We start from the raw sequence: 27,909 nt of genomic DNA on the forward strand, positions 1-27,909 counted from the left end.
TGGAGTTTAGTTTGGTACACACTAAGCCTTGGAATTAATAGATAAATTTAGTTCCCCAGAGAATTGGAAAGCCCTCATTACAAACACCTGTAACAGTCTCAAACTATATCCTACTGGAGCAAAAAGCCCATTAAGCTCAACTTATCTAAACCACAATCATGTTTCAGCATTCCCCAGTCTGAAGCAGGGAAAAAAGGATCCTCAACTATAAGATTTTTCAGAGTTTAATGAGAAACTTTAAAAAATAATAATAATACAAATAGGAAGTTCACCTTTTTTAATGTTGTACAAAAAAACATATGAGTAGAACAAACAATTAATGAACACTGTCACATGTTTACACCACTACCTAGTTCATATTAATTTTACTCTTCAAACAGGAAGGAGGTGGCCATTTAGGGAACAAGAGAAAACCAAAAATTCTCTACAATTCTTCTATGTGTGTAAGCTGTGCTCACAGAGACGGCTTCGTTGCTTCTGTGCAGGAATTCAGTTGTATATAAAATTGAACCTGAGTTAAAAAAAACAAACAGAAAACTTATTAAAAACACTATTAGTTATACAGTTTCCACTTTCAACAAGGAAAGTACCTGGCCTTTCTTCCCTCCTGGGACGTATTTAGCATTTCTATTAAGACAGTTTGCCCTCATTGGTCATACTTATATACTACACAAGTGCAGCTGAATACTTACCATGAGAAACATTAAGAGTGTGAATTTGGTTAATTATGAACTACAAAAGTTCCTTAAAGGCATAAAAAGTTGGTATAAGTCCTTTGCTATGTGCATATACGTGCTCATGTACATTACCTGACATAGAAAGAGGATAAAAGTAGAGGAGCAAAAGCTGAAGGATGATTAGTGACAAAGTAAAAAGCCAATTCTACACTCACCAAGCTTCCACAGAAGCCATGACTAGGGTGATGTTGGACAGGTAGTAAGTAGTCCTAGGTACTATGCTCTAAGCACTTTTATGTGTTATCTGACTTGGTCCCCACAATCCTACGAAGAAACTAGCATCCTCATCTGCATATGAAGTATATGGCAAACAAGTATAAGAGTTTGTCCAAACTTTTACTACCAGCAAGTATTAAAAGGACAGAAGAGATAGCTCGGCTGCTCTTCCAGAGGACCCGGGTTAAAGTCCCAGCCCCCACCTGGCAGCTCACAACTCTCTGTAACTCCAGCTCCAGAGGATTCAACACCTTCACACAGATCTATATGCAGTCAAAACACCAATGCACAAAATAAAAAGTGGGATTCAAATCTGAACACTAATTGAACAATCAACAAAATTTTATTAAAAGCAAGTGCAAGTTAGAGAATGAAAAGTGTGTGTGCACACACATGTGAGCACAGGTGCCAGGGGCAGCTACCCAGCAAGGGTGCTGGGAACTCAGCTCAGATTCAGTGTGAGAGCAGTATACACTCTTAACCACTAAGCCATCTCTCCAGTTCTTTTTCATATTTTTCTCCATATTCTTTTCTTCTTTTGTTTGACAACATAACCCTGGCTGGCCTAGAACTTATTATGTAGAGCACGCTGGCTTTGAACTCATAGTACACTACCATGCCTGACCTTAACTGTTTTATCTGTAGTTCTTATCCAGGTCGGCTTTAAGAAACTCATAATACAAATCAATTTTGAAGATGCACACTCAAGTAAAGTGTGGTGGCGCACACCTTTGATCCCAGCACTCAAAGGCAGAGGCAGGCGGATCTGAGTTCTTAGCCAGCATGGTTATATATAATGAGTTCCAGGATAGTCAGGGCTGTATAGAGAGATCGTTGCAAAAACCAAACCAAACCAAAAACCACAAACAACACCCCAACACACACATACACACACCCCTATTTGCTTCAAAATTCAGATTCCACATAAAACTATAGGACTGTATCCTATTTGCCAATTCAGGCTTAAGTACAGTAAGTTCCAAAAACAGAAAGAAATCAAACCATACTAAAAGATTTGGTTATCCCCATTTTTATATAGACAATTACTTCATATTTTAAATATTGACCGTTTTACCATCTCTTCTTTGAATAGATTGTAAACTTAATTGTGAAAGATAACAGATCTGAGGAAGAACCATTATAAGAGTATCAGAACATCATGCCATAATTTCAGTCTTGGGGTACTTTCGGTCATATTTTAATTTATCAATAACATACAATAAGAATACATTGACTGGGCAGTGGTGGCATACACCTTTAATTCCATCACTCAGACGGTAGAAGCAGGCAGATCTCTCCTGAGTTCGAGGCCATACTGGTCTACAGAGTGAATTCCCGGAACAGCCAAGGCTACATGGAAAAACCATGTCTCAGAAAGGGGGAGAGAGGTTTAACAAAACATTGCATTGACTGTCTTTATTTTCCTTAAACCCTAAAATTTGTGAACTATCACACTTGAGAAGTGGCTCTAAATATTGTTATATATTTTACATAGTTCCATCAGAAATGTTCAACTTTCCATACCTGCTCAACAGCTGAGGAAGACTAGAAATGATGGGTCCATAACCCGGGGCATTGTCATACAATTCAAACAATGGTGCAGCTACCAGCTTGTAATTTTTCGGGACTGCAAACAAGGCTAAAAAGAAAGGGAAAAAAAAGTATTTAATTTCTTGACTCTTTCATACGTTTACTCCCACTTTGTAACTAATCAATTTTACATTTGAGAAAAGCTTTGATGTGTGTTCAAATGGCCATGCAAGCATATGTGAAGGCCAGAGGCTGGCATCAGTATGTTTTCTCAATCCCTTCCTATCTCATATTTTTAGTTTCTCAGTGGACCTAAAGCTCACTGTTTTGGCTAGACTGGCTGACCAAAGAACTCCCAGATTTACCTTTCTGGGGTCACAGAGGGATACCACCATGCTTGTCTTTTTTACATGGGTGCTGAAGAGCCAAACTCAGGTTCTGAATCTTAACACAGTGAGCACTTTACCTGGGCCATCTCCCCAGTCCTGAGAAAAACTTTTAAGAAAAAGGTAATTCTCATTCATCATTTTGGGTTACCTATGTCTTCTAGAGATTATAGACACATATTTGAAACTCATCCTCTCAAGAGAGAAATGCCATAAACACCTTAAAAAGCAAGATGAGAACTGGCCTGGTATTGTAAATTAATTTTTTTTAATATTTATTTATTTATTATGTATAAATATTCTGTCTGTGTGTATGCCTGCAGGCCAGAAGAGGGCACCAGACCCCATTACAGATGGTTGTGAGCCACCATGTGGGTGCTGGGAATTGAACTCAGGACCTTTGGAAGAGCAGGCAATGCTCTTAACCTCTGAGCCATTTCTCCAGCCCCTGTAAATTATTTTTTAATCCTTGTATAAAACTATTGCAAGAAATGGAGTCAGACATTGTGATAATTCCTGCATTCCAGAGGCTAAAGCAGGAAGATCAAGATTTGGAGGCTTGTCTTCCAAACATGAGGAAAAGAATTATGTGTGTGCTTGTAATCCTGGTGCCAGTAAAGTGGAGACAGATGGCCAGTCAGTTTAGCCTAATTGGTGAGCTCCAGGTCAAAGAACGACAGCATTCCTAAGGCTATTTACAGTCAGAGAGGAAGGGAGGGAGGGAAAGAGGGGCAGGCAAGCAGGCTGGCTGAAAAATGACTCAGCAGTTAGGAGCAATCAATTACTGCTCTTCCAGAGGACTGGAGTTTAGTCCCCACCACCAGCACTCATCAGTGCATGCATTACACAGAATTAAAACAAAGAGATTGATCTAATTTGGCAGCAAGCCTGAGCTACCTAGCAAGAACCTGTCTCAATATAAAAGAACAAAAAACCAAAAACCACAGGTGGTAGTGAAAGTCTATGATCTCAATACTTGAGAGGGAAGGAGTTAGAATCAGGAGTTCAAGGCTACGTGAGATCTTGAGGGTTTTTTTTTCTTTTGTTTTTTGGGGAGTGGGGTAGGAGTGTAATGTTGGGGTGAAGACTTCAAGCTCTAGTTAGATTTCATGCCCCCCTACACAACAACTGGCACAAAGAGAAACTAGGTGAGTTTACTCAAGTGTGATAGGTGTTTTCAGCCTTGGAGTGAACCTAAAGCTAGTCAAGGAAACTGGAGAAGACAAGGAGAGAACCTGAGGGTACTCTGTAAGAGCTGTTAGACAGCTGTCTTCCAGACACATGCCTTACCTTTCTCTTGAAGCTGAACCAGGAACAACTTCTTATGTTCCTTGGGCTTTGTAATATGTGCAGGAATATATGGATACTAAAACAGAAAATGAGAAGAACTTATAGGTTTCAAGCATCACTATTCTTTTACATCTCATGTCTTAATTATCAAGTTTTCCAATTTCAGACATGAAGCTCAACTATACTCCTTCCTTAACTCAGTCTTACTGTATCACATACATCATGGCTCCATTTAGTTCTCTGAATGTATACTTCCCAGTATACTTACTGTTGGTAGTACACTACTGTCCCATTTCCCTTCATTGGGCTGAATAGGTCCCTATATAACAGACACATTATGTGCCTTCACACACATGCAATAACAAAAAGTAAATCCATCAGCTATTCAAACAGTCACAGAATATATGAGGGGAGAAAGTTACAACACAATCAAATTTTGGTTTTAACAAAAGTTGCTTCCGCCATTTGTAAGTTCTAGAATCCTGATGTGGTCATGTTTACTCCACTGAAAACCTTAAAGCCTTTGAGGTATTTGACAAGATGCTCTTTGCCTCTTCTTCCTACCCCCGCCCCCATACACATGGCACATGCTTAAGAACACAGGATGAACTAAGTGGATTTCTGCCAGCTGGGCAGAGTCTAACTGCTGAGTAAAATGGAGAAAATATTTAGAAAAACTAAAGGAACAGGAAGAACTAGAGAAACAACTGCTTGAGAACAATTTGAAATAGAGGGAGGAAAGGGATTTTTTTTTCCCTTCCTTTACCATGTCTGTATTACACAAATCTCTCCGATGTTCTCCAACAGTATACTCAGAAATCTGTTTCCTTTTGGGGTTGTATTTGAAGACAGAGGATTTAGAAAGTGCTGAAAAGAGACATACAGGGAGAGTGGCTAAAGGCCATGGCTGCCAAAAGATGTATAACCACACTCACTTTACACAGGCACTTCCCCAAGATTACCCAGTTTAGTGAAGACACACGAACACTGCATCCATTCAGTCCTTAAGTCATTACAAAAGCCTACTGCTTACTCCATGTTCTCTGTTCCTCACTGGCACCCAACCAGTACTGAAGGAAGATAATTATACACCAGCACTACCTTAAAGTACAAATGAAATGAAGCAACTCTTCCAGGTTTTGGGGATCTTTATGAAAACCAGAATATTAACAGTGGGGGATAATGAGGTGAGTTCAAGCAGCACACTTGAAAACACCTATACTTCACACAACAAACTGTGGCCAATAACAAAAAAGGAGGCAGATGCAACTTTCCCCTTCCTAAAGGCTTTTCTCTAGTCCTGGTCTTAATGGCTAAGCCAGTGTAGTTTGTATGAAAAGACTGAAACAAGGAAAGAAGGAAATGGTCAACCTTTCCACAATGACACCAATGAATACAGGCAAGTTGGCTAAAGCTAAATAAACACAGGGCACCTTATTTATATCCTTACCTCCAGGGCCAACCTTAGGCTTCGGGTAGTCTAAGCAAAGGAATAGCCAGAGCCATAGTAGAAGAGATAAAGGAGGGTATTCAGAAAACACCCTGGAAGGCTTCTGAGTTATCACTGAGCACTTTCCTTCCAATTAGATCAAGGATGTCCAATAAACTATAGCCTGTTTAGAATAATTGTTGTATATATCTTTGAAATAGCAGCTTCACCATATGTGTATGAAATTTTGCTTTCTAAAGCCGGGACACAAATGTGTTGTGACAATTCTCAGGAACGCCAGTGTCCACAGAGCCCTGTGTGCTCATCCTCAGCTACATGAAGCAGTCAGGAGAGGACAGAACATCTTTTGCTGGCCAATATTGTGTAACACTTGACCTGGAACACACTGTTATGAAAAGAAACTCTCCAATACTAGGACTTTTGATCTGTCCAAAGAATTAAGGTCCAACTTTAAGATGCCGCCTTACTAGCCAAAGTATGATAATCTGAGCATCAATAACATTATCAATCATTATAACGACTTATATACAGCAAATATACTTGAGTTTCTGTGGTCATACTAACACTGGAATGAGGTGTTCATGCCTATAACAGAGATCTCCCTCTCCTTCAGATGTTAGGGCAGGCATATTTGGAAGTATCAGAAAATGCCCTCCTTGCTCTTATAGTTTCACTCTGCTTTCCAAAAACCTCCAAGCTTTTCTGGAGTTTGTAAAGTGCCTCAATTCATGAAACTGTAGGGAAATTCCGCCTAACCCGAAGGGGGAAGAATCTCTAGATTTCCGTCTTTCTGACAATCTGAAGGAGATGTTCGACACTGGTTCCTTGACAGCCCTTAGCAGTATTAATCTAGCTGCGCATGGCTATACAGTAAGAGCATTACTATTATGCGACATTTTGTTTGGCTCTTCTCTGGTGTTTTTCGTTGCTGTTTGTTTTTGTATTGAGATGGGCTCATCTTGCTGGAGCTGGCCTTGGACTCACTATGTAGCTAAGATCGGCCATGAACGCCTTAGCTTTCTGCCTCTACCATCAGAATACTCAGGTTATAGGTATGTACCACTATGCCCAGATTTTTATTCATTTTTTAACACTGGCTGCTTTTGGTCCCTCCCTCCGTATTCTTTGCTACTTTCTGTCTCACCTCTTAAGCAATCTGTATCCACATCTTCATCCCATAATATATCTTTGAAGGATGAATGCATTCTTTTGAAAACTTAGGAAAGAAAAGCAGCAACTACTATTTCCACATACCCCAGAATAACCAAATAGTTGTGAAGTTGTTTTTCTCTGTATAAGAAACACATCTCCAGTGACTTTATGACTGTAAGAAATCATCATCAATGAGCTGTTATCATTACAAAAAACAAACAAGGGCTGGAGAGATGGCTCAGAGGTTAAGAGCACTAACTGTTCTTCCAGAGGTCCTGAGTTCAATTCCCAGCAACCACATGTAGGCTCATAACCATCTGTAATGAGATCTGGTGTCCTCTTCTGGCCTTCAGGCATACATGCAGGCAGAACACTATATGCATGATAAATAAATAAATAAATTAAAAAAAACAACCAAATAGTATAAAAAATTCTATATCTCCTTTGAGACAAAGTCTCAGTGTAAACACTATCTGACCTGGCACTCCCTGTGTATACCTGGCTAGACTTGAACTCACAGAGACCCACCTGCCCCTGCCACCTAAGTGGCGGGATTTAAACAAGCATGGGCCACTACACCCATCCAGATAATATGAGACCTTAACAGAAGGACAAACTATGACCTATGAAGGCCAGCATTCAAGATGTCCCAAACATCCAAGTCTTCAGCACAAACACCTCAATGGATTCTCTCCTGCTATGGACCAGAGTGACAAATAGAATACAGAAGTGACCATATGTCACTGCCAAGACCAGAAAGCTAACTGACCACAACTTCCCACTTGGGCACTTCCTGACATCATTTCTTACTCTTCTTTAATTACATGCTCTAGGAAAGGTAACTGTCCTGGAGGAAGTTACCCTTCAAAGGTGACAAAAAAATGGAAGACCTATGCCAACAACTGGCAAAAACTAAAAGCCAAGAAGTCTGCATGCATGTCTACTAGGGATCAGATTCTTGTCTGGTGCAGGAGAATTATCTGTATTCTGCCAATCATATTTTAATAAAACGCTGATTGGCCAGGCAGGGAGTATAGGCGAGTCAACCAGACAGGAAGTAGAGGCGGGGCAATGAGAATAGGATAAGGCTAGGGAGGAGGAAGCTCCCTTCGCCACTCCTGCCCAGATCACCAAAGAAGCAACATGTAAGCTGACAGCTGAAAAAGGTACCAAGCCATGTGGCTAATGTAGATAATAATAATGGGGTAACATAAGTTATAAGAGCTAATAAGTAGCCTGACCTAATGGGCCAATCAGTTTATAATCTTATGGAGTCCTGTGTGGGATTTTTCCTTGGGAATTGCTGGTTGTGGGGTACTGGGCGGGAACAGATACCCCAACAAGCCAGCCATCATGTTACACTTGTCCCATTATGATTTATGATGCAGTCCCAGCTAAGAACCTGTGTCTTCACAAGGCCCTGAAAATTCCAAGATAATATCTATTGTTTTAGGCTACTAAATTTGGAGGTAGATTGAGTATACCTTATTAGAAATGTACAAGATCAAGGTGCCTTTGTTGTGCGATATCTTGTGTTCTGACAAGTAAAGCTTGCCTGGAGATCAGAGAGCAGAGCTAGTCACTAGTTAACCTTAGAGGTAAGGCAGTGGCCCACACACTTTAATCCCAGAACTAGGGAGGCAGAGACAGAAAGTAATAAGGTGGGGTGTAGACAAGATCTCAGCCTTTTCTGGATGCCGGATGGAGACAGGTAGGAAGCAACTGGTGGCGGCTCCTCTGGTTCTCTGATAGTCTAAATTTTTTACCCCATATCTGACTCCCGGGTTTTGAATTGATAAAGATTATTTAGACTAATGCTTCATGCTTCCAATTCTGGAGTTTTGTAAACTCTGGAATGTTTACACTCATGAGTATCCACAACTTAAAAGTCCAAAATTATAAGACCCAAAACCTTTTTCATGTCAACCAAAGTCTCTGTATCTCAAAGTAATTACTGCCTGTAATTTGTTACACAGCAACAATGCACCACCTTGCCTTATTTGTCCCCTTGTCTCACTGAGCCCCAAACCAATCAGCTGACTTACCAATATATAGGAGAACGAGCATGTGTCCCATAATACATGAATCTTATTGGCAATTCAAGCACAAGACCGCTTGTTTTCATTTTAAATGACTTACGAGAGTAAATGTAAGAGAGACATGAGATGAGACTATCCTAATTTAAGCAAATATAAAAACAGAAATAATTAGGACAGCCAGACATAGTAGATGTACTAGGGGGTTTTGTATGTCAACTTGACCCAAGCTGGAATCATCAGAGAGGAAAGAGCCATAGCTGAGGAAATGCCTCCCTGAGATCCAGCTGTAAGGCATTTTCTCATTTAGTGACCAATGGGGGAGAGCCCAGCCCATGGTGGGTGGTGCCATTCTGGGTTCTGTAAGGTGGGCTGAGCAAGTCATGGGAAACAAGCCATCCAGTAAGAAGCTCCCCACTCTGGCCTCTTGCATAAGTTCCCGTTTCCAGGACCCTGCCCTGTCCTGATTCCTTCAGTGATGAACAATAATGCTGAAGTATAAGACAAATAAACCCTTTCCTCCCCACCTTGCTCTATGGTCATGGTGTTTCATTGCAGCAATAGAAACCCTAACAAAAACAGTGGCACATGCTTTAAATCTCAGCATTTATGAGGGAGAAGCAGGAGGATTTCTGTTGAGTTCAAAGCCAGTCCAATCTAGGAGCAAGCTCCAGGACAGCCAGGAGTACGTAAAGAGACCGTCTCAAAAAATATATAAACAAACAAACAAACAAAATACCACAAACAACTAAAAGAATCAGGATATATGAAAATAGTGATGATATAATTGATGAGGTTACTTTAGTATGATAATGGTTTTTTTCTTGTGTTGGGATGGAGCTCAGTGGCTGAGTGCCCGTATAGCAGGCACAAGGTCCTACATCCCAGTCCCAACTTTTTTTTAAGAAACTTTTTTCCCAAACAGCCAATTTTGAAAAGTAGAACTTGTAATAGCTACATAACACTCCATGTGTTTGAATGTCCTCCAGAAGATCCAGGACTTTGAACTGTCTACAAGTACAAGAAAGCAGCTCTGCTTCAGTGTTTATCTGATAGTTTTAAGATAAAACAAGTCATTTATTTGATTAAGACAGCTAGACTCTCTTCAAATTTACATGCTAGTTCAGTCTCTTGCTGTGGGTGATTCCCTGGGAGTCTAGACACTTACTGGGCCCCTGCCCTACTGGGAATCCCACACACCGAGGTCTTTGAGAACGAACACTGGGAGAGTGAGTGTGTTCATACTGTCGAAACACAGACCACTTACTCAAGACTCCCTTCCTTAAAGAAATTAATTATGTGGCTAATGCCTACAGAGGCCAGAAGATTAGATCCACTGGAAGTAGAGTTACAGATACTATGAACTATCTTGTGAGTGCTGAGAACTGATTCTGGTCTCTTGAACCATCTCTCCAGCCTTTATTTTCATTATTTTTAATTACATGTACGCATGTATGTCTGTACATATGGATGCAGGTGCCCAGAGGTGAGATGTGTCAGATCCCGAGATTGGAGTTATAGGTAGCTGTGAATCTGCGAACCACCTAATGTATATTCCGGGAATGACTACCAGAACAGTATGCGCTCCTACCCCATGAACCATCCCTTTAGTATCCATTGTCATCTTTTTATAAAATAAAATCCTTATCTTTTACAATCACACCAAAATACTTACAATTGAAATTATACCCAGGATTTACTTCAGAATAGTCCATGGTGGCCATTTGGTAGTAGCACACACTTTAATTCCAGTACTCTGAAGGCAACAGGCAGATCTCTGAGTTCGAGACAAGCCCAGTCTACAAAGCAAGTTCCAGGACGTCCAAGACTGTTACACAGAGAAACCCGTCTCAAGACAAAATTAAGTCCATAGTGAGGACAGGAATGTGCAGCAGCAGCAGGAGGGCAGTATGAAAAATGTCCCACTATGAATTGCTGTTAAAGATTTAATTTTCCTTACTGCAAATCTACTTTTACATATTTTAAAAAAGGGATGGGCCAAGTATGCATTAAGGCCTGGTTCAATCTCCAACACCTCAAAAAAGGGAAGAAAACAGTATCATCCTAAAAATGTGGTTTATCATCTGTGAACACCTGTAATCCCAACACTTTGAAGATAAGAGGTCGGCAAACAGTGCAAGGCAAGGCTTGGCTACATAGCACTTTCAATACACACACACACACACACACACACACACACACACACACACGTGCGCGCGCGCACACACACACGCAATAAAAATAAAAATAGAAGAAGGAAATTCTGCTTGGTTTGTTAGTTTCCTGAATCTAAATTAAGGAGTTTTAAAAAAGAAATTGAAAGTCAAAGTCTATTTTGATCTTTTATTAATAAAAATTTTTCCATTTGTTTGAGGGGGGAGGGTTTAGTTCTCAGCACCTATATGGTGACTAACCACCATCCCAACTCCTGTCCCAGAGGATCCAATTCCCTCTCTCTTACGTCTTTGGGCATCAAGCACAGACTACACACGGGCAAACACTCATACACATGAAAGGAAAAAGCTGTTTAGATTTTTGTTTTGTTTTTTGAAACAGGATTTCTCAGTATAACAACTCTGACTGTTCTGGAACTCTGTTTGTAGACCAGGCTGGCCTCAAACTCACAGAAATTTGCCTACTTCTGTCTCCTGAGTGCTGGGATTAAAAGTGTGCACCACCACTGCCCAACAAGCTGTTTGGTTTTAAAAATGTTTTTTAAGGGGCTGGAGAGATGGCTCAGAAGTTAAGAGCATTGCCTGCTCTTCCAAAGGTCCTGAGTTCAATTCCCAGCAACCACATGGTGGCTCACAACCATCTGTAATGGGGTCTGGTGCCCTCTTCTGGTCTGCAGGCACACAGACAGACAGAATATTGTATACATAATAAATAAATAAATATTTTAAAAAATGTTTTTTAATCAAAATTAAGGAAATGAGAGTAAGAAATGGGAAGCCATGGTCTACTTTGGTCATTTTTCATTTCTAAAAATTTCCACGTGTGTGTGTGAGTGTGTGAGTGTGTGTGTGTGTGTGTGTGTGTGTGTGTGTGTGTGTGTGTTGCCATGCCATACATAGCATGCATGAGGAAGTCAGAAAACAATTTATGGGAATTGATCCTCTGCTTCTATCTATGAATTCCAGAGATCAAACTAAAGTCATAAGGCTTGGCAGCAAGCACCTTTACCTGCTGAGCCATCTTGTTGGCCCTGACCTTTTTTAATGTATGGAGTTAAGTGAACTTTCTGCTTAACCAAATGCCTGGTAAACAACTGAATACTGACCTGAGGAGGTTCAAAATTTGGTCTCCACCAGTTACCAATGCAGTCATCAATGACCCAGTCTTGCAGGACTCCATCTTGACGACCCAGTATCTGTGAAAAGTAGTAGTACAGTGAACAAACTAAATAAACACACATAAGAACACATGGTGCACATACATACATACATACATGCAAACAATCATACACATAATAGAAGTAAACTTAAAGTTATGCTCTACCCATTTCACTGGTCAACAGTGGTTCTGCAGAGTTCAGAGTAAGAAAGCAATCTCCTGTCCTATTTCACTCATTCCCAACTGGCTACAACACTCAGCTCCTAGTATTTCCCCCCAATATTTGTCTATGTTTAAAAGTATCTTTTTATTTTTCAATTGTCTTAGAATAGTTTTACGTATTAAGAAACCTTCCAAAGATGTGCCAGGAACTCCCCATAATGTCTACACCTTTCCTCTACCTTTACCATCTTATGTCAGTATAGCAAATCTGTTAAGCTAATGAATCAACACTACACCAAAAAAAAAAAAAAAAAAAACTATACAGTTTTCGGGTCTCTTTAATTCTGTACCCAATGTCCCATTTCAGGCCCAGGATCCCATCTAAGATACAAGACATGCGGTCACCACTTTCCCTAAGCTGTTCTAGACTGTGTAGTGTAGAACTCTATAGCTTGATGATCTTGACAGTCTTGAGGAATACTGGTCAGGATTTTGTTCTCAGTGAGACTGAGGTTACAGATTCTGACAAGGAAGACAAAAGAGGCAAAATGCCATTCTTACAGCAACTCATATCAAAGGCTCATGCTATCAGTATGACTCCCCATTAATATGAACCATGATTACTTGGCTGAGGTAATGTTAGATTCACCTCCCTCAATTGTAGATTAGAATTTAGGTGTTAAAACTATAGTGCTCAAATTCTTCACAGACCTTGAAAGAACAATACTCAACTTCATATGGAGAGGCAAAATACCCAGGATAGCCAAAACAATCTTGTGCAATAAAGAAACTTCTGGAGGCATCACAATCCCTGACTTCAAACTCTAATACAGGAGGACCAATGGAACCAAATCGAAGACTCGGATATCAATCCACATACCCATGAACACCTGATTTTTGACAAAGAAGCAAAAAATATCAAATGGAAAAAAGCATATTCAACAAATGGTGCTGGCATACTGAATATTAACATAAAGAAGAATGAAAATAGATCCATTATCTATTGCCATGCACAAAACTCAAGTCCAAATGGATCAAAGACTTCAACATAAAGCCAACCATACTGAACCTCACAGAAAAGAAAGTGGGAAGTACACTTGAATACATTGGTATAGAAGACCCCTTCCTAAATATAACCCCAGTAGCACAGACACTGAAAGAAACAATAAATGGGACCTCCTGAAACTGAGAAGCTTCTGTACAGCAAAGGACACAGTTAAGACAAAACAGCTGCCTACAGAATGGGAAAAGATCTTCACCAACCCCATATCAGAGAAAGGTCTGATCTCCAAAAAATACAAAGAACTCAAGAAATTGGTCATCAAAAGAACAAATAATCCAATTTTTTTAAAAAAGGAGTACAGACTTAAACAGAGAACTCTCAACAGAAGAATCTAAAATGGCTGAAAGACACTTAAGAAAATGATCAACATCCTTAGCCATCAGAGAAATGAAAATCAAAACAACCCTGAGATTCCATCTTACACCTGTAAGAATGGCCAAGATCAAAAACACTAATGACAACTTATGCTGGGGAAGATGTGGGGTAAAAGGAACATTGCTGGTGGGAGTGCAAGCTGGTACAGCCGCTTTGGAAATCAGTATGATGATTTCTCAGAAAATTAGGAAACGACCTTCCTCAAGACCCAGCAATACTACTTTTGGGTATATATCCAAAGGATATTCAATTATACCACTAGGACATGTGTTCAGCTATGTTCATAGGAGCATTATTTGTCACAGTCAGAACCTGGAAACAACCTAAATGCCTCTCAACTGAAGAATGGATAAGGAAAATGTGGTATGTTTACACAATGGAGTACTATACAGTGGAAAAAAATAATGACATCTTGAAATTTGCAGGATAGATCTAGAAAGTAACACATTAAGTGAGGTAACCCAGACCCAGAAAGATAAATATAATGTGTACTCACTCATAAGTGGCTTTTAGACATAAAGCAAAGAGTCTACAATTCACAATCCTAGAGAACCAAATAACAAAGAGGACCCTAAGAGAGAGACATACATGGATCTAATATACATGGGAAGTAAACTTGGAGCATGGGGACTATGGGGGAGGGTAGAAAGGGATGGGGAAGGAAGAGGGGAACAGAAAAATTATATAGCAAAAATGACAAACCCCACCTCCACAGTGCTCTTTCATGCTTTTCTCCATCTCCCTTCTATTATCAGTTTATGATTAAGTTTTCAGTATTTAAATTAATGACTACCTTCACAAAAGAACAACTGTCCTCTAGAATTACTGCTGCACTTCATTTGCTATCACCAGATTGACTCCCCACTATCTGAATCAGTCTGCTCTGCCCTGTGCACTGCCCAGGGTAGGGCACTAAGGTTTTCCTTGGCCCCTCTCCTACAGAGCTGGACCTTAATGTTCTCATTATTCTATCATCTTTCCTACTTTATCCTTTCATCTTGGAAGCAAACTTTCTCTACTGTTTCCCAAGAAAGGATACAAGAGATAACAGTTTTGAAATTTCTGCACATGTTAATTACTTCTCTCACTGTTGCTTTAGCTATATTAGAGAGTTCTAGTATGTAAATCATATTCTTTCAAAATTATGAAGGAATGCTTCAGATTTTTGAGTTTCCTGTATTCTACTACTTCTGGGATATCTGAGACACTGATTTTCTTTTTTTAGTTTTATTATTGTAATATGCGTGTATGGAGAGTGAGCACAGCACACACGTGTAGGTCAGAGGTCAACTTTGTGGAGTCATTTCTTTTCTTCCTCCTGCACATGGGTTCTGGAGCCAGAACCAAGGTCACCAGGCTTGGTGGCAAGCTAAGTCATTCTGACAGTCCTGTTAAAGTCTTCCAAATGGCCCCTTGTTTCCTCTATTACTAAAGAAAATCAGCAGCTTGAGCGGTGGCTCAGCGGCTAAGGACACCTAACGCTCTTGTGCCAGAGGACCCGAGTTCGAGTCCCTTTGGCGCTCATAGCGATTGATCAGCGATCAATACAGAGTCGCTATCGATTAATAATTGGAAAAACAAGGTTTAAAAAATGGGCTGGAGAGATGGCTCAAAGGTTAAGAGCACTGACTGTTCTTCCAGGGGTCCTGAGTTCAATTCCCAGCAACCACATGAAGGCTCACAATCATCTATAATGAGATCTGGCTCCCTCTTCTGGCCTTCAGGCATACATGCAGGCAGAGCACTATATACATAATAAATAAATAAATATTTTTTTAAAAAAAAGAAAATCATATTTTTTTAATGACTCTTTCACTGTCCACAAACTCATTGTGTAGACCAGGCTGGCCTCAAACTCACAGATTCATCTGCCTGTGCCTCCCAATGCTAAGATTAAAGGTATATGCCACTACTACCCAGCCTTATTTTCTTAAAAAACTTTCTTCACAAGCCAGAAATGCTTGCATGATTATCTGTTCACAAGTAAGGACATGACAGTGAAATAATGGGCATTGCTAGGGTGCAGCAATTTTGAGACAGATATGCTCCCTCTTGAGAAGACTCTAAACATCACCGAGTTTGTCTTGGACTGCTCACTCTCCTCAGAGCAGAACTCTACAGTCTTCTGTGCAGAGTATTGGTATGGGAGGTCCTTTATTCCCAAATATTGTTTTTAGATGTTTCTTTATATTTAAAGGGGGATATAATACAGATATAAATAATTTACATTGGTATGGATCTTGGTTTACTGATACAAATTTAAGGTCAATTTTGTTATATGTATAATTGTGCTCTTGATTAAGGTATTGTGTTTGTACAGCTCATTTAAAAATGTAATGTATAATTTAAAAAAATATAGCTTAATAGAAAGTCATCTATAATAGTCAAAATTGTAGTCATGTTAGTTAGATTTTCTAGATGTACAGAGATGGGTATTCTTCAAATCCTTCAGAGCCCTTCAAAAATATGCCATTTAAAATGTTTTAATAACTTAGAACTTTTCATGACAATGAGACACATCTATTCCTCGCAGTACCAATTACTTCAAGAGGAAGATGGGCATCAAAGAGGCTCCTTATGGAATTTGTTAGCCATTTGGGCAAGACACTGCTCCTGCCTGGACTGCTGAACTGGACATGCATGACTTGCAGAGAAATGACTGCTGAACTTGCCTAAAGGTGAGACAATCCTTCAGGGTTCCTGCTTCATAAAAGAGTCTGCCAGACACACACAAAAAAATGTGACTGACAAACTGCCAATACAGGCAAAACTGTCTTTAAAATTTCCACTTCATAAAAAAGTCTGCTGGATATTATGGGCCTGTGGGCTAAAAATTGGATGCCCCAACAGTACAAAAAACTTTGGCTGACTGTCCAGGCAGTGAGATGTCTCTGTCAATTCGAGTTTTTGAAGTTGCTTACAATATATTTCCTGTTTACTTAGGTAATATCATATCCTTCTAGAGTCTTCAATAGTTAAAAAAATATAGTTACAGTTTTTCTTAGTTATAATAAAAGGTGAAGTAGATATAAATATTGTAACTGTAATTCTTATTTTGCTATATGTAATTTTACTATGTTAAAGCCTTCCTTTTTGTTTGAACAGAAAATGGGATATGGTAATGGGAGGTCCTTCTGTCTACATGTTGCTTTTATTGGTTAATGAATAAAGAATTCCTTTGAGCCTATGGCAGGGAAGAAAGAACTAGGTGAGAAAAGCTAGGCTGCATGTTGGGAGAAAGAAGGGTGGAATTAAAGAGAGGCCATGGAGCTGCCGCCGGAGACAGACATGCTAAAACTTTAGCCAGTAAGCCACAGCCACGTGGTGGTACACAGATTAATAAAAATGGGTTAAATTAATATGTAAGAGTTAGTCAATAAAAAGCTAGAGCTAACTGGCCAAGCCGTGATTTAATTAATACATTTTTCTGTGTGATTATTTTGGGGTTGGGCAGCCAGGAATGACCAAGGGGGCCGTCCTCCAACAAAGTACCGTCCTCTTCTCTACTGTTCTGCTCTACTCTGCACAGATGCTCCCAATCCCTTCACAACTGGACTCAAAGACCACTCATTTAGGATGAAAGCTTTTACAGCTAAGTGTTGGCTTGTTCAGTTCCTACAAACCCAGTCACCAGTCAGTCACTGCTCAACTGGGCCAAATGGGAAAAACAACATAGGTAGATAAATATAACCTGTATAGAGACAATCAATTCAGCTCATGAATGGGCTCACTAACCCTGGGACCTTGCAAGTCCTCAGTCTTCCTGTTCTTCACTACTGATTCTGGCTGCTGTCCTGCTGAGTAGGCCACAGTTTTTGCTAAGTCTAGCATGGGGAGCCCAACTACTTTCCATCTCTTTCCAAGTTACTGTTACTATTTTATTTACTTATTATTTTGCAAATGTCTCATTTTGCCTTCCTTAAATACTACTGAATTTATACTTTTTAAAGGTTACCCTTCTCTTGACTTTTTGGTAGTTTTCAAAAGAACCAGAGGAAAAGGTGAGTAGGTTTCTTGTGGTTCTTCTAAAAACTCTACCAAAAAGGCAATTTACCATTATTGCTTCATCAATATTTTGTTCTATTTCATTTTATTTAGCAACAGGGTCTCACTCTGTGGCCCAGCTGGCATAGAACTCACTATGTAGCCCAAATGGTCTTGAACTCAAGACAGTCCTTCTGCCTCAGCTTCCCAAGAACAAAAATTGGACATGCTTATTTTACAGAAAATAAGTATTATACTAATTCAGGTTTAAGTAGTATTTACTGACTACTAACTATTCAAATTAAACTTATTTTTATAAGACACATGAAAACTCAATTAAGTTGGTGGTATTCAGATGGGCAATAAAATTGCTGAAGTGGCAGAACAGAAAAATACCTCTGTCATTAAGCGTTTTAGTCCTTCAACCTCATCTTCTCCTGGGTTAAGTTCACCACCGGGTCTGTAAAAAGGTTAAGAATTTCAGCTTTCAATTTAATACAATTTGGGAATAATAGCAAGAATACAATAATTATAGTTTCCATCAAGTAAGTGAGCAAGACCTCTTTCAGTACCATCTGATAAACAATCAAATAAGGACCAAAGGTGGCAGATGTGCTGTAAAGTTGAACCCATAATGTTAGGTACCAAACCATCATATACAATCCTAGTTTTTAACAGAATATATATATATAAAATGGAATCACTGGCCAGCAATCCAGAGCCTCCTCACAGGAAAGTTATATATAATGGAGTCTAGCAAATTCCCAGAGAACAAACAGACTACATTCTTTATGGTACATTTCTCAAAAATAACAATTTAGTTTTGAGGCCTTTCTTTTTAGCACTATATTATTGGTGGACAAGTACATATTTAAAGAGTTATGGACTCAAGTGATTAAGCTACATGAAAACAACTGCTTCTAGAAACTGAGCTTGGACTGATCTAGTTTAAGGATATTAACAATATATAAAAACATGCAGATTTTAGTCCGATGAGCGCAGTGCACCCCTTTAATCCCAGCGCTTGGGAGGCAGAGGCAGGCAGATCTCTATGAGTTCAAGGACAGACTGGTCTACAGAATGAATTCCAAGACAGCCAGGACTGTTACAAAAAGAAACCCTGTCTCTAGAAACAAACAAACATGAAAATGCAGGTATCTTCTTTGGAAAAGAAATAAGCACTACACTGGAGAAAAACCATGACTGTTTCTTTTCAAGACTCTTTCACAGTATTTGTTTAAATGAAAAGGGCTAAAATGTTCAACACCACTTACAATTTGAAGAAAGTTGTTCCCAGCTGTAACAGTAACACATGGGGTAGCCGGTGCTCATGTACAATCAGAACCCCTTCTACAGTCCTTCTCATCCCAATTTTATCAAATTCCTCCCGCATGCGCTGGAATCTGGCTGCAACAGAGCTGTCCTTCTCATAGAGGGGCTCTTTTGTACCAAAGGTATAATTGGTAAGCGGGTACCTGTGAAGCAAAGACAAGCGTTTAGCATGAGAACAGATGGTCTTACTTACCAGAACAGTTCAAAATAACATCAAAAAAAAAAAAAAAAGTCTCCGGGTAGTGGTGGCGCATGCCTTTAATCCCAGCACTCAGGAGGCAGAGTCAGGCGGATCTCTGTGAGTTTGAGGCCAGCCTGGTCTACAAAGCAAGTTCCAGGACAGCCAAGGCTGTTTCAGAGAAACCTTGTCTAAAACAAAACAAAACAGGTGGTCAAAGCTACATTGTGCTCAAAGACAACTAGCCCAAAGCTTCATAACCAGCTAGGAGATAGCAAAGATCAGAATACTGTTGCTTTCTGGACTCTTGAAGCCAGAACTTCCATGTGTTAAGCACAGACAGCACTGCCCTACTAAGGTCCCTGAAATGCTTATCAAAGTGGATATCCATACTTGTTTTAGATCATTTCATGACACTAACACCAAATAACTAACCTGGTTCTTCTGATTAACCTAGTTATAAATTCTATTAACTAACTGGCACTAATAGCTAATCTCTTTTCTCATATATGCTGAGCCACCACTGTTTGTTAACATCTCCTTTTTTTCTTTTAATTTTTTAAAAAATGTGTTTTTGTACACGCATACATATGGTGTTCTATGACATGTGCACAGAGGTCAGAGGATAACCTGTGTGAGTCTGTGCTCTCCTTTTATCAAGTGGGTTCTGGGGATTGAACTCACATCATCAATCTCGGCAGCAAGCACTTCTACCTGAAGAGCCACCTCACTGATCCCACTGCAATTATTTTCTGTTTCTCCCAGTTGGCAATATTCAGATTTTTCTAGTTCCTTTTCAGATTAACTTTTTTTCTTCCTCTGGCATGCTTGTTTTTTGAAACAGAGTTGGCCTGGAACTCACTTTGTAGACCAGACTGGTCTTGAACACAGAGATCTGTCTGTCTTTCCCTCCCAAGTGCTGGGACTAAGGTAAGGATACGCATCACTACAGTGGCTTAGACCTGTTTTCTTTTTCCCTCTGAGACTTCTTAAGACTTCTGCATTTACTCTATCCAGTATACTTACTCTTCTACCCATATCTAAGATGAATAGCCTCTTTTCCTGATCTAAAATCTAAAATAAGATTTAAAGGGCTAAAAACTTCATCTTGCTTAGTAAAGATCAAACTTTCCTTAAGGTTCAAAATCCACATTTATATTCACACATTCTAACTTGCAGCCCCTTGATTATAGCTTTTTTTTCAAAAATAATGTTTGAATTGAACATGGCTAATCCCCTCATTTATCCCCTCCCCCCAAAAAGTGCTTATCAAGGAAGCATGAGGACTTAAATTCAATCTCCAGCACCCAACAAAAACAAAGAAACAAACACTCAACTAGCACCAAACAAACCAAATATGAGCATGGTGACCCAACAGGCTCCCGTTGTAGATCCCAGAGACTGTATTATCAAACAAGGTGGAAGATAAGAACCGACACTCTGTTCTGACTTCCTCCACACATGTGCAGATACACACACCCACACCTACAAGTGCACACATCTGAATCAAAGCATATAGCACCCGTGTGCAACACATACAAAACTTTTGATATTAATAGGCAACCACATACTCTCAGTTGTTCTTCAAAAGGGAAATCAAGGTAACCAAGAGAAAAACATTAATTCCAGAAGTCAAATTCTAAGCATAAAGTAGCTCTGAAATAATGAAAATATGCCATTTTCAAGAGTCTTTAAAGACTACAGATAACTGCAGTAGATCCAATAATGAATCCTATCATTATTAGGAAGAAGTTACTACACATAGCTTTACGTACTGCTTTATGTATGCTGACGTTTGGTTTTCCCAACTTGCGTTAGAAAGAATTAAGACCAGCCACAAAAAATTTCTGTTGCAATGGCTATTTCCTACATCACAAGATCTCAGCAGAATGAAACGTTAGACTTTCCGGCTGTGAAATCTGAGTACCAGCCCACATAGAGCACACTCTCCACATCACACTGTGAGCATTTCACTGCATGCATCCACCTTACTTGCTCATCTGGACACCTAGCCATGTGTATGCACACATGTGCTACAAAAGTCACCCATCTGGTTTTGCGTAAATGAAAATACACTGCAGAAACAAAGATTTGCTTCTCATTTACTAGATAATTCACCCAGGTGAGCTCACATTCACAGCACTTTCTCAGCACTGCATTTACACAGGAAAAGTAACATGCTCACCTGAAAAACATCTCTGAAAGCACAGCTACTCAACAGTTCTGCACAATGGCCTGATGGAAGCTGATCCAGGAACCAAGGGAAGGATATATAAAACCCACGATCCTGGCCTATCACAAAAGGAATGCAGAACTTGTGCTGTCAGTTCTCACATTTTGAGGTACTTGGAGATGGATCTTGGGCCTTGCCCACACTAGGCAAACTCTCTGCCAGTTAGCAAGCCCCTCCTACTGAGTGACCTGTATGCCAATCCCGACTTCTTGCTACAGCAACATTTTTTTTTTAAAGAGAGATCTCGAAAAGCAATGATTTGCTTAAGAGGAAGGTGTGTTAGGAGGGGGAAAAAAAAAAGCCTGTCTGCAAATAGGCTTTCTAGGCAATTAAGTAAGATACCTCCAACAGTCTAAAAGAACACCACACAACAAAGCGTGTCCTCTCAATCTAGGACTACTGGGTGCCTGCGATGACAATGTCACTTCAGTAGACAAGACAGTACGAAAATGAAAATGTGGTCACCTGATGGAATACTACACAACACTTAAAAAAAAAAACCTACGCCTATAGAGGTAAATCTGGAAAACTTACTGTAAGAAAAGAACACCCTACAAAATTAGTTATCCATCTCAAATAAAAACAGATACATGTGCAATGAAAACACCAACAATGGATTCAAAGAACATACACATTATGATGAATTCAAAGCAAACGTGGGTTTTAACCATGACTGAATAAAGGCAAAGGCAAACTGCCAAATCGGGGGCGAGAAAGAGGTCGGGGAGAGGGAAGCGCGCATCCCGGAGGGACATCTTGCAAACCGGGTGAGCGAGGGCGCTCGGGAAGCAGTTTGCCCGCCGAGGCCTCGCCGTACTTACAGGTTAATGGTGCGCTCCAGGGTGAGGGGCTTGGTTTGCTGGATGTACTTGTTGCCGAACTGGTTGACCCCCCGGGGCCAGCCCGTCTGCGAGCGATTCGGCGGCACCACAGACATGCTGAACAGCTCCGACACCGGCGACGTGCAGAAGGCGGGGGCCAGGGGAGAAGTCCGCAGGGCGGGCAGCGGTTATCTGCGTCCCGCTCAAAAGCCGCCGCCCGCCATTAACAGTCGAGAGCAAGAGGAGCTGAATGCCCACCGGAAGTGAATAGGCTCTGGCGGCAGGAAGTGTGTGTGAAAGGGGGCAGGCCACCGCCACGACTTGGCCAATCGCCGGCAGGATGGCGCAGTATGTTGACCTTCCATTGGTTAATTATGTATAGGTCTGGCCTTCTTATTCTTTGATGCCTTCCCATTGGGTGATGCTGGGACTAGGGAGTGAGGCATTTCGGGAACTGTAGTTTCTGGAGGGAAGTAGCGTCTTGACTTCCCTGATCGTGGTTCAGTGCACGGTGAGGAGATGAACGGGAAGCGGCCCGCTGATCCTGGCCCAGCGCGGCCAATGAAGAAGGGAAAGAAGCAGGTGGCAGCGGAGTTTTCGGACGCTGTCACGGAAGAAACAGTGAGGAAGCAGGTGGCTGAAGCCTGGAACCACCGGACGCCCTTCAGCCATGGTAATGGGGTGCTGTGAGGGAGGAGCGGCCGGGAGGAGAGGCGTGGGAAGGACCATTAGCCACCTCCGACTCCGGCCCCGACTGCTCCTCGGTTCTTTCCAAATTCGATTGATTGGACCAGCCTCGGGAGGAAAATATAGACCTGGGAGTGTGGGGAAGTAAACTCAGGGTTGAGTTCTAGAATCAGGGGTCACTTATAGAATCTGCTGGTTGTACGTCATTGGGCAGTGCATTTAACTTTGCTTAAGCGTCAGTTTCTTTTATAAAACGGCATCGTTGATAGAATTCCCCTCGGAAAGGTAGGATTGAGAAGACTAACGCGTGTAGACATTCATTAGCGTTTCCCTGAGAACCAGTAAACATCTAGCAAGTGTCGCCTCACGCTCTACCAGCACAGACATTGAGAACTGCGGAATAGCTAGTACCTGAAGGTACCAGTTTTCACGTGCGTTGTCACTGGGTTATGTGACGCATGAAACGAAAGGATCCTGAAAGGAACCTTCGTTCCAGACTTAGCTACAATTTATTTATACAACTTATAAATACAGTGCGAATCTGCTGGGTGTGTCTTGAATTTTCTCCCCAAGTCTGTCATTTTTTTTTTTTTTGGTTTTGTTTTCTTGTTTGTTTGTTTGTTTCGTTTGAGTGCTTTAAAGAGTCGAATCCTGGGCTCGCTGGACGCAGAGAGAAGGTGAGAGCTTAGTGTTTAAAATGCAAGCTCTGGGTGTGCATAGAGACTTCTCAGTTTCCTCATTTGTTGCATAGGTATAGTGACAAGTATCTATTCCTCAATAGAAGAATAATGAGAAGGTAAATGGGACAATTCCTGTAAAGCACCACTGGGCCAGGCTCTTATGAGGTCAGGATTGGTTGTTAGTCATAGACTGATAATCTAGTGGAGGTGAAATTAATTAGAAGGTTAGAAATCAACTGATAATTCTTTCTTTTTCTTTTTTTTTGGGGGGGGGGAGTGGGGATTTGAGACAGGGTTTCTCTGTAGCTTTGGAGCCTGTCCTGGATCTCGCTATGTAGACTAGGCTGGCCTCGAAGTCACAGAGATCCACTTGCCTTTGCCTCCCGAGTGCTGGGTTTAAAGGTGTGCTCCACTACCGCACGACCTATTTCTTTTTTAAAACGCAGTCTCTTCCTCCCACAGAAAAGTTTGGGAAAGTGAGAACAAGATTGAAGAGAAAATGGCCAGCCACATGGCTCTGGAGAAAATGAGCTAAGAATCTAAAGTGTGATGGGTTGGGGTTGGGGTAGAGGGGTGGAGAGACGCCTCAGAGGTTAAGAGCACTGGCTGCTCTTCCAGAGGCCTGAGTTCAATTCCCACAACCACATGGTGACTCACAACCATCTATAATGAGATCTGGTGCCCTCTTTTGGCTGGCAGGGATACATGCAGACAGAACACTGTATGCCTAATAAATAAATCTTTAAAAAAGAATCAAAAATACACTGATGCAAGAATCGGTAAACTAAAAATCTTAAAACAACAACAACAAAATAAGCTGCTGAGCGGTGGTGGCGCATGCCTTTAATCCCAGCACTCAGAAGGCAGAGGCAGGCAGATCTCTGAGTTTGAGGCCAACCTGGTCTCCAAAGCAAGTTCCAGGACAGGACTGTTACACAGAGAAACCTTGTCTGGAAAAACCAAAATCAAAGCAAATAAACAAAACCAAAGACAAAAACAAGAACTTCCATTAGCGCTATCCACTCCGTGCATTAAAAACCGGCATGTAAGCCCAGCATCTGAGAAAGACAGTCTTGAATGAGTGAAGAAATGGACACAATTTATGATTTCTCTCTGAATCTTAGGTTTCCCAAAATATTAGGTTCCTCAAACTCCTGATTGTCTCTCTTTGTATTCGGTCATGTCACCTGGTATAATATGGAGGAGAAGAAAGACAAGGGAAATATTTTTCTTCCAACAGAAGCTATTGTCTTGGACATGGATCCTTTTCTTCACTGCGTAATCCCAAACTTCATCCAAAGCCAAGACTTCCTGGAAGGACTTCAGAAGGAGCTTTTGAGCCTGGACTTCCATGAAAAGTACAATGATTTGTATAAGTTCCAGCAGGTATTTATTCCTGTTACTTTAGCTCTTCCTCCTCAGACAGTCCTTGGCTGGAAAACCATTCATGACTGCTGCTCTTCCAGAGGACCCAGGTTCAGGTCCTAGGACCTATCACGAGGTTCACCAACCTCCAAGAGCACCTATCTGCACATGCTCACAGCCAGATACAAATACATACCTCTAATTTCATTTTTTAAATTCATTGTTTTTAACACTCAAGGCTCTCGATTAGGTTTGTTTTCAAGAGCCTTCACCTTGACATTGATATTCATTCCTTTAACATAAGCAGCTTACTGGGTGTTGGCTGTTAGGATTATGAGGGAGTTGTTACAGTGGATTTAAGGGAGGTTTTTGGCAACTTCTGCCCTCCAACATCTAAGGTAATGGAGATGATAGTGACAGGATAGTCAATGCTTTAAGCTAGTGAGTGAGTATATAATAAACAAGTGGGGGGGGGTGAAGTCTTTGCTTTTGTGGCTTGATATGCTGCAGCTAAAGTATTCTGCATCACAGTGTATCTAGCAGAAAGGAAGAATGATTTTGTTCCTCTGGGGAGTAGGTGTGCTGTTTTGATCCCAAAACCTTGTGTCCACTAAGCACACACTCTGTCACTGAGTTGTACCCCAACTCCCCATTCTTTTCTGGTAGACAGTATAATTTAGTTTTTAAAAAGGCTATCTTGAAATCAGCAATTTTTTTTTCTACTCTTAGAAGGCAGCCCTTACTAGGTGGTGAAAGCACAAACCTTTAATCCCAGCACTCAAGAGGCAGAGGCAGGTGAATTCAGACCAGCCTGGTCTACGGAGCAAGTTTTAGGACAGCCAGGGCTACACACAGAGAAATCTTGTAGGGAGGTACGGGGAGAGATCCCTGTCTAGCACAGAGATACAAACCACTGGTGTCATCAGTGTGGGGTCATCTTAGTACAGGGACCACTCACTCTCATAGGCTGTCAAGAGTTTAAAAATTCCACAAAGGGCTGGAAAGGGAGCTTAGCAGTTGAGAGCACTGACTCCCCTTCCAGTGGACCTGCGTTCCAGTCACAGCACCCACATGGCTGCCCACACCCATCTATAACTCCACTCGCAGGAAATCCAGCACCCTCTGCTATCCTTTAAGGGCCCATGTGATACACAGACCTACATGCAGACAAAGCATCCATACTCATAAAATAAAATCAAAATATTTTGAAAATTCAAAAATGATGAAGTAGATGAAAAATTATCTTTGCTTTCTTTGCCTTTCCCCTTAGATTTTATCTCGAATAAGAGACTACTAACATCTGATTCTTTTATGTTAGAGCTGGTCATCTGGTCAGCTGACAGCATCCTACTCTAATGTGTAGACCTTGTACATATGTTTTATGACCGACACAACACCTACTATGCTTCAGAGGCAAAGAATCCTTGATCTTTTGGAAGCATTTGCACTCCTCCTCCTTCCTAAAGCCATATTTTCATCTTCCTTTCAGGATACTATGCTGCCTTAGTTATTTTTCTATTGCTGTGAAGAGACATCATGACCAAGGCATATTATAGAAGGAAGCATTAATGGGGGCTTACAGGTCCAGGAAATTAGAGTCCATGCCCGTCATAGTGGGGAGCATGGCAGCAGGCAGACAGGCATGGTGCTGGAGCCGTAGCTGAAAACTCAGATTTCATCCACTATAGAAATGGTGTGAGCTTTTGAGCCATCAACATCCATTCCCAGGGACACATTTCCTCTGACAAGACCACACCTCCTAATCCTTCCCTGTAGTCCACCAACTGGGAACTAAGCATTTAAATATATCAGCCTATATCAGCCATTCTCATTCAAACTATTACACATACTCTCTCCTTTAAAAAGAAAAAAAGATGTATGTATTATGCATACAGGGTTCTGCCTGCAGTCCAGAAGGGGTCACTGGCTCTCTTTATGGATGGTTATGAGCCACCCTACGGTTGTTGGGAATTGAACTCAGGACCTCTGGAAGAGTAGCCAGTGCTCTTATCCGCTGAGCCATCTCTCCAGCCCAACACATACACTCTTAATTTTCCCTCTTTATTATAGAGCACTTTCTCTTAATTTTCTTTGCTAAGTCTTCCCCTTATAACCAACATTTTTTGTTAATTAATTTATTGGAAGGGCATGGTGGGAGGGACAGTCAGAGGACAACTATGTGGAACACCATGATCCTCTCTTTCCACCTTTATGTAGGTTCTGAGTATCAAACTGGTCAGCATATTTGCACACAAGTACTTTTACACACCTAGCCATCTTACCAGTTCACATAACCAACTTCCTGATGAGGCCGTCTTAATGCCAGAATACTCTAGGCTTTGATCCCTGAATTAAGATTGAGTACAGATTTCCATGCAGTCTCATGGCTTTCTGTCTCCTTGGATGTCTAGGAGGAGTCTCAGGCGTACATTCAACACTAAACTCCTAATCTCCCTCCTCTAATTCTGTTGTTCCTCTCAACCTCAGATCAAAATGAGCCATTCTTTTTATTTTAGATTTATTATGCTTACAGTGTTCTGCTAGCATGTATGCCTACATGCCAGAAGAGGGCACCAGACCTCATTACAGATGGTTGTGAGCCCCCTGGTGGTTGCTGGGACCTGAACTAGGACCCCTGGAAGAGCAGCCAGTGCTCTTAACCTCTGAGCCGCCTCTCGAGCCCAAAATGAGTCATTCTTAATTCCGTGTTCACCCCTCATGTCCCATCCACTGAGGACACTTTCTTCACTGCCTCTCAGAACACTTGCTACACTTCCAGCATCAACAGCAGTCGCCTCCCAAGCTGTCTCACTGTGATGTTGTTTCAGTGTGTTAGCTAGTCTCTTACCTCCACCTGCTTCTAGAACTGTCACCATTTTGTTCTTTTCATGTAAGTGAA

At 41.0% G+C, this 27,909-nt stretch overlaps 2 protein-coding genes across 5 annotated transcripts in view; one reads left to right on the forward strand and one right to left on the reverse strand.

The window, feature by feature from the left end:
• Window positions 1–27,909, forward strand: part of Ogfod1 (2-oxoglutarate and iron dependent oxygenase domain containing 1) — a 59,070-nt gene that overhangs the window by 6,827 nt on the left and 24,334 nt on the right. The window contains exons 2-3 of one of the 3 annotated variants that reach the window (XM_087900443.1): window positions 16,264–16,408; window positions 24,886–25,031. In XM_087900443.1, the coding sequence (XP_087756569.1) occupies window positions 24,903–25,031 (129 nt within the window). In that variant the 5' untranslated portion in view covers window positions 16,264–16,408; window positions 24,886–24,902. Of the gene's footprint in view, window positions 1–16,263; window positions 16,409–22,738; window positions 22,952–24,885; window positions 25,032–27,909 lie in introns of those variants that run through there. The other 2 variants (XM_087900442.1, XM_087900444.1) reach the window with 2 other exon arrangements.
• On the reverse strand, window positions 263–22,531 carry Nudt21 (nudix hydrolase 21). 2 transcript variants are annotated; one of them, XM_048428664.3, is made up of 7 exons: window positions 22,279–22,528; window positions 18,989–19,189; window positions 18,111–18,174; window positions 12,078–12,167; window positions 4,160–4,235; window positions 2,478–2,592; window positions 263–511 (listed from the first exon to the last, which is right to left on the reverse strand). In XM_048428664.3, the coding sequence occupies exons 1-7, from the start codon at window positions 22,392–22,394 to the stop codon at window positions 490–492; spliced, it is 684 nt and encodes a 227-aa protein (XP_048284621.1). In that variant the 5' UTR covers window positions 22,395–22,528; the 3' UTR covers window positions 263–489. The 2 variants fall into 2 exon arrangements, with proteins under 2 accessions (XP_048284621.1, XP_085538092.1); XM_085681966.2 differs by lacking the exon at window positions 263–511 and having other exon boundaries at window positions 2,426–2,592; window positions 22,279–22,531.

Source organism: Myodes glareolus, chromosome 22 (assembly GCF_982192425.1).
Source record: "Myodes glareolus chromosome 22, mMyoGla1.1, whole genome shotgun sequence".
In the NCBI taxonomy this organism is placed as follows: Eukaryota; Metazoa; Chordata; class Mammalia; order Rodentia; family Cricetidae; genus Myodes; species Myodes glareolus.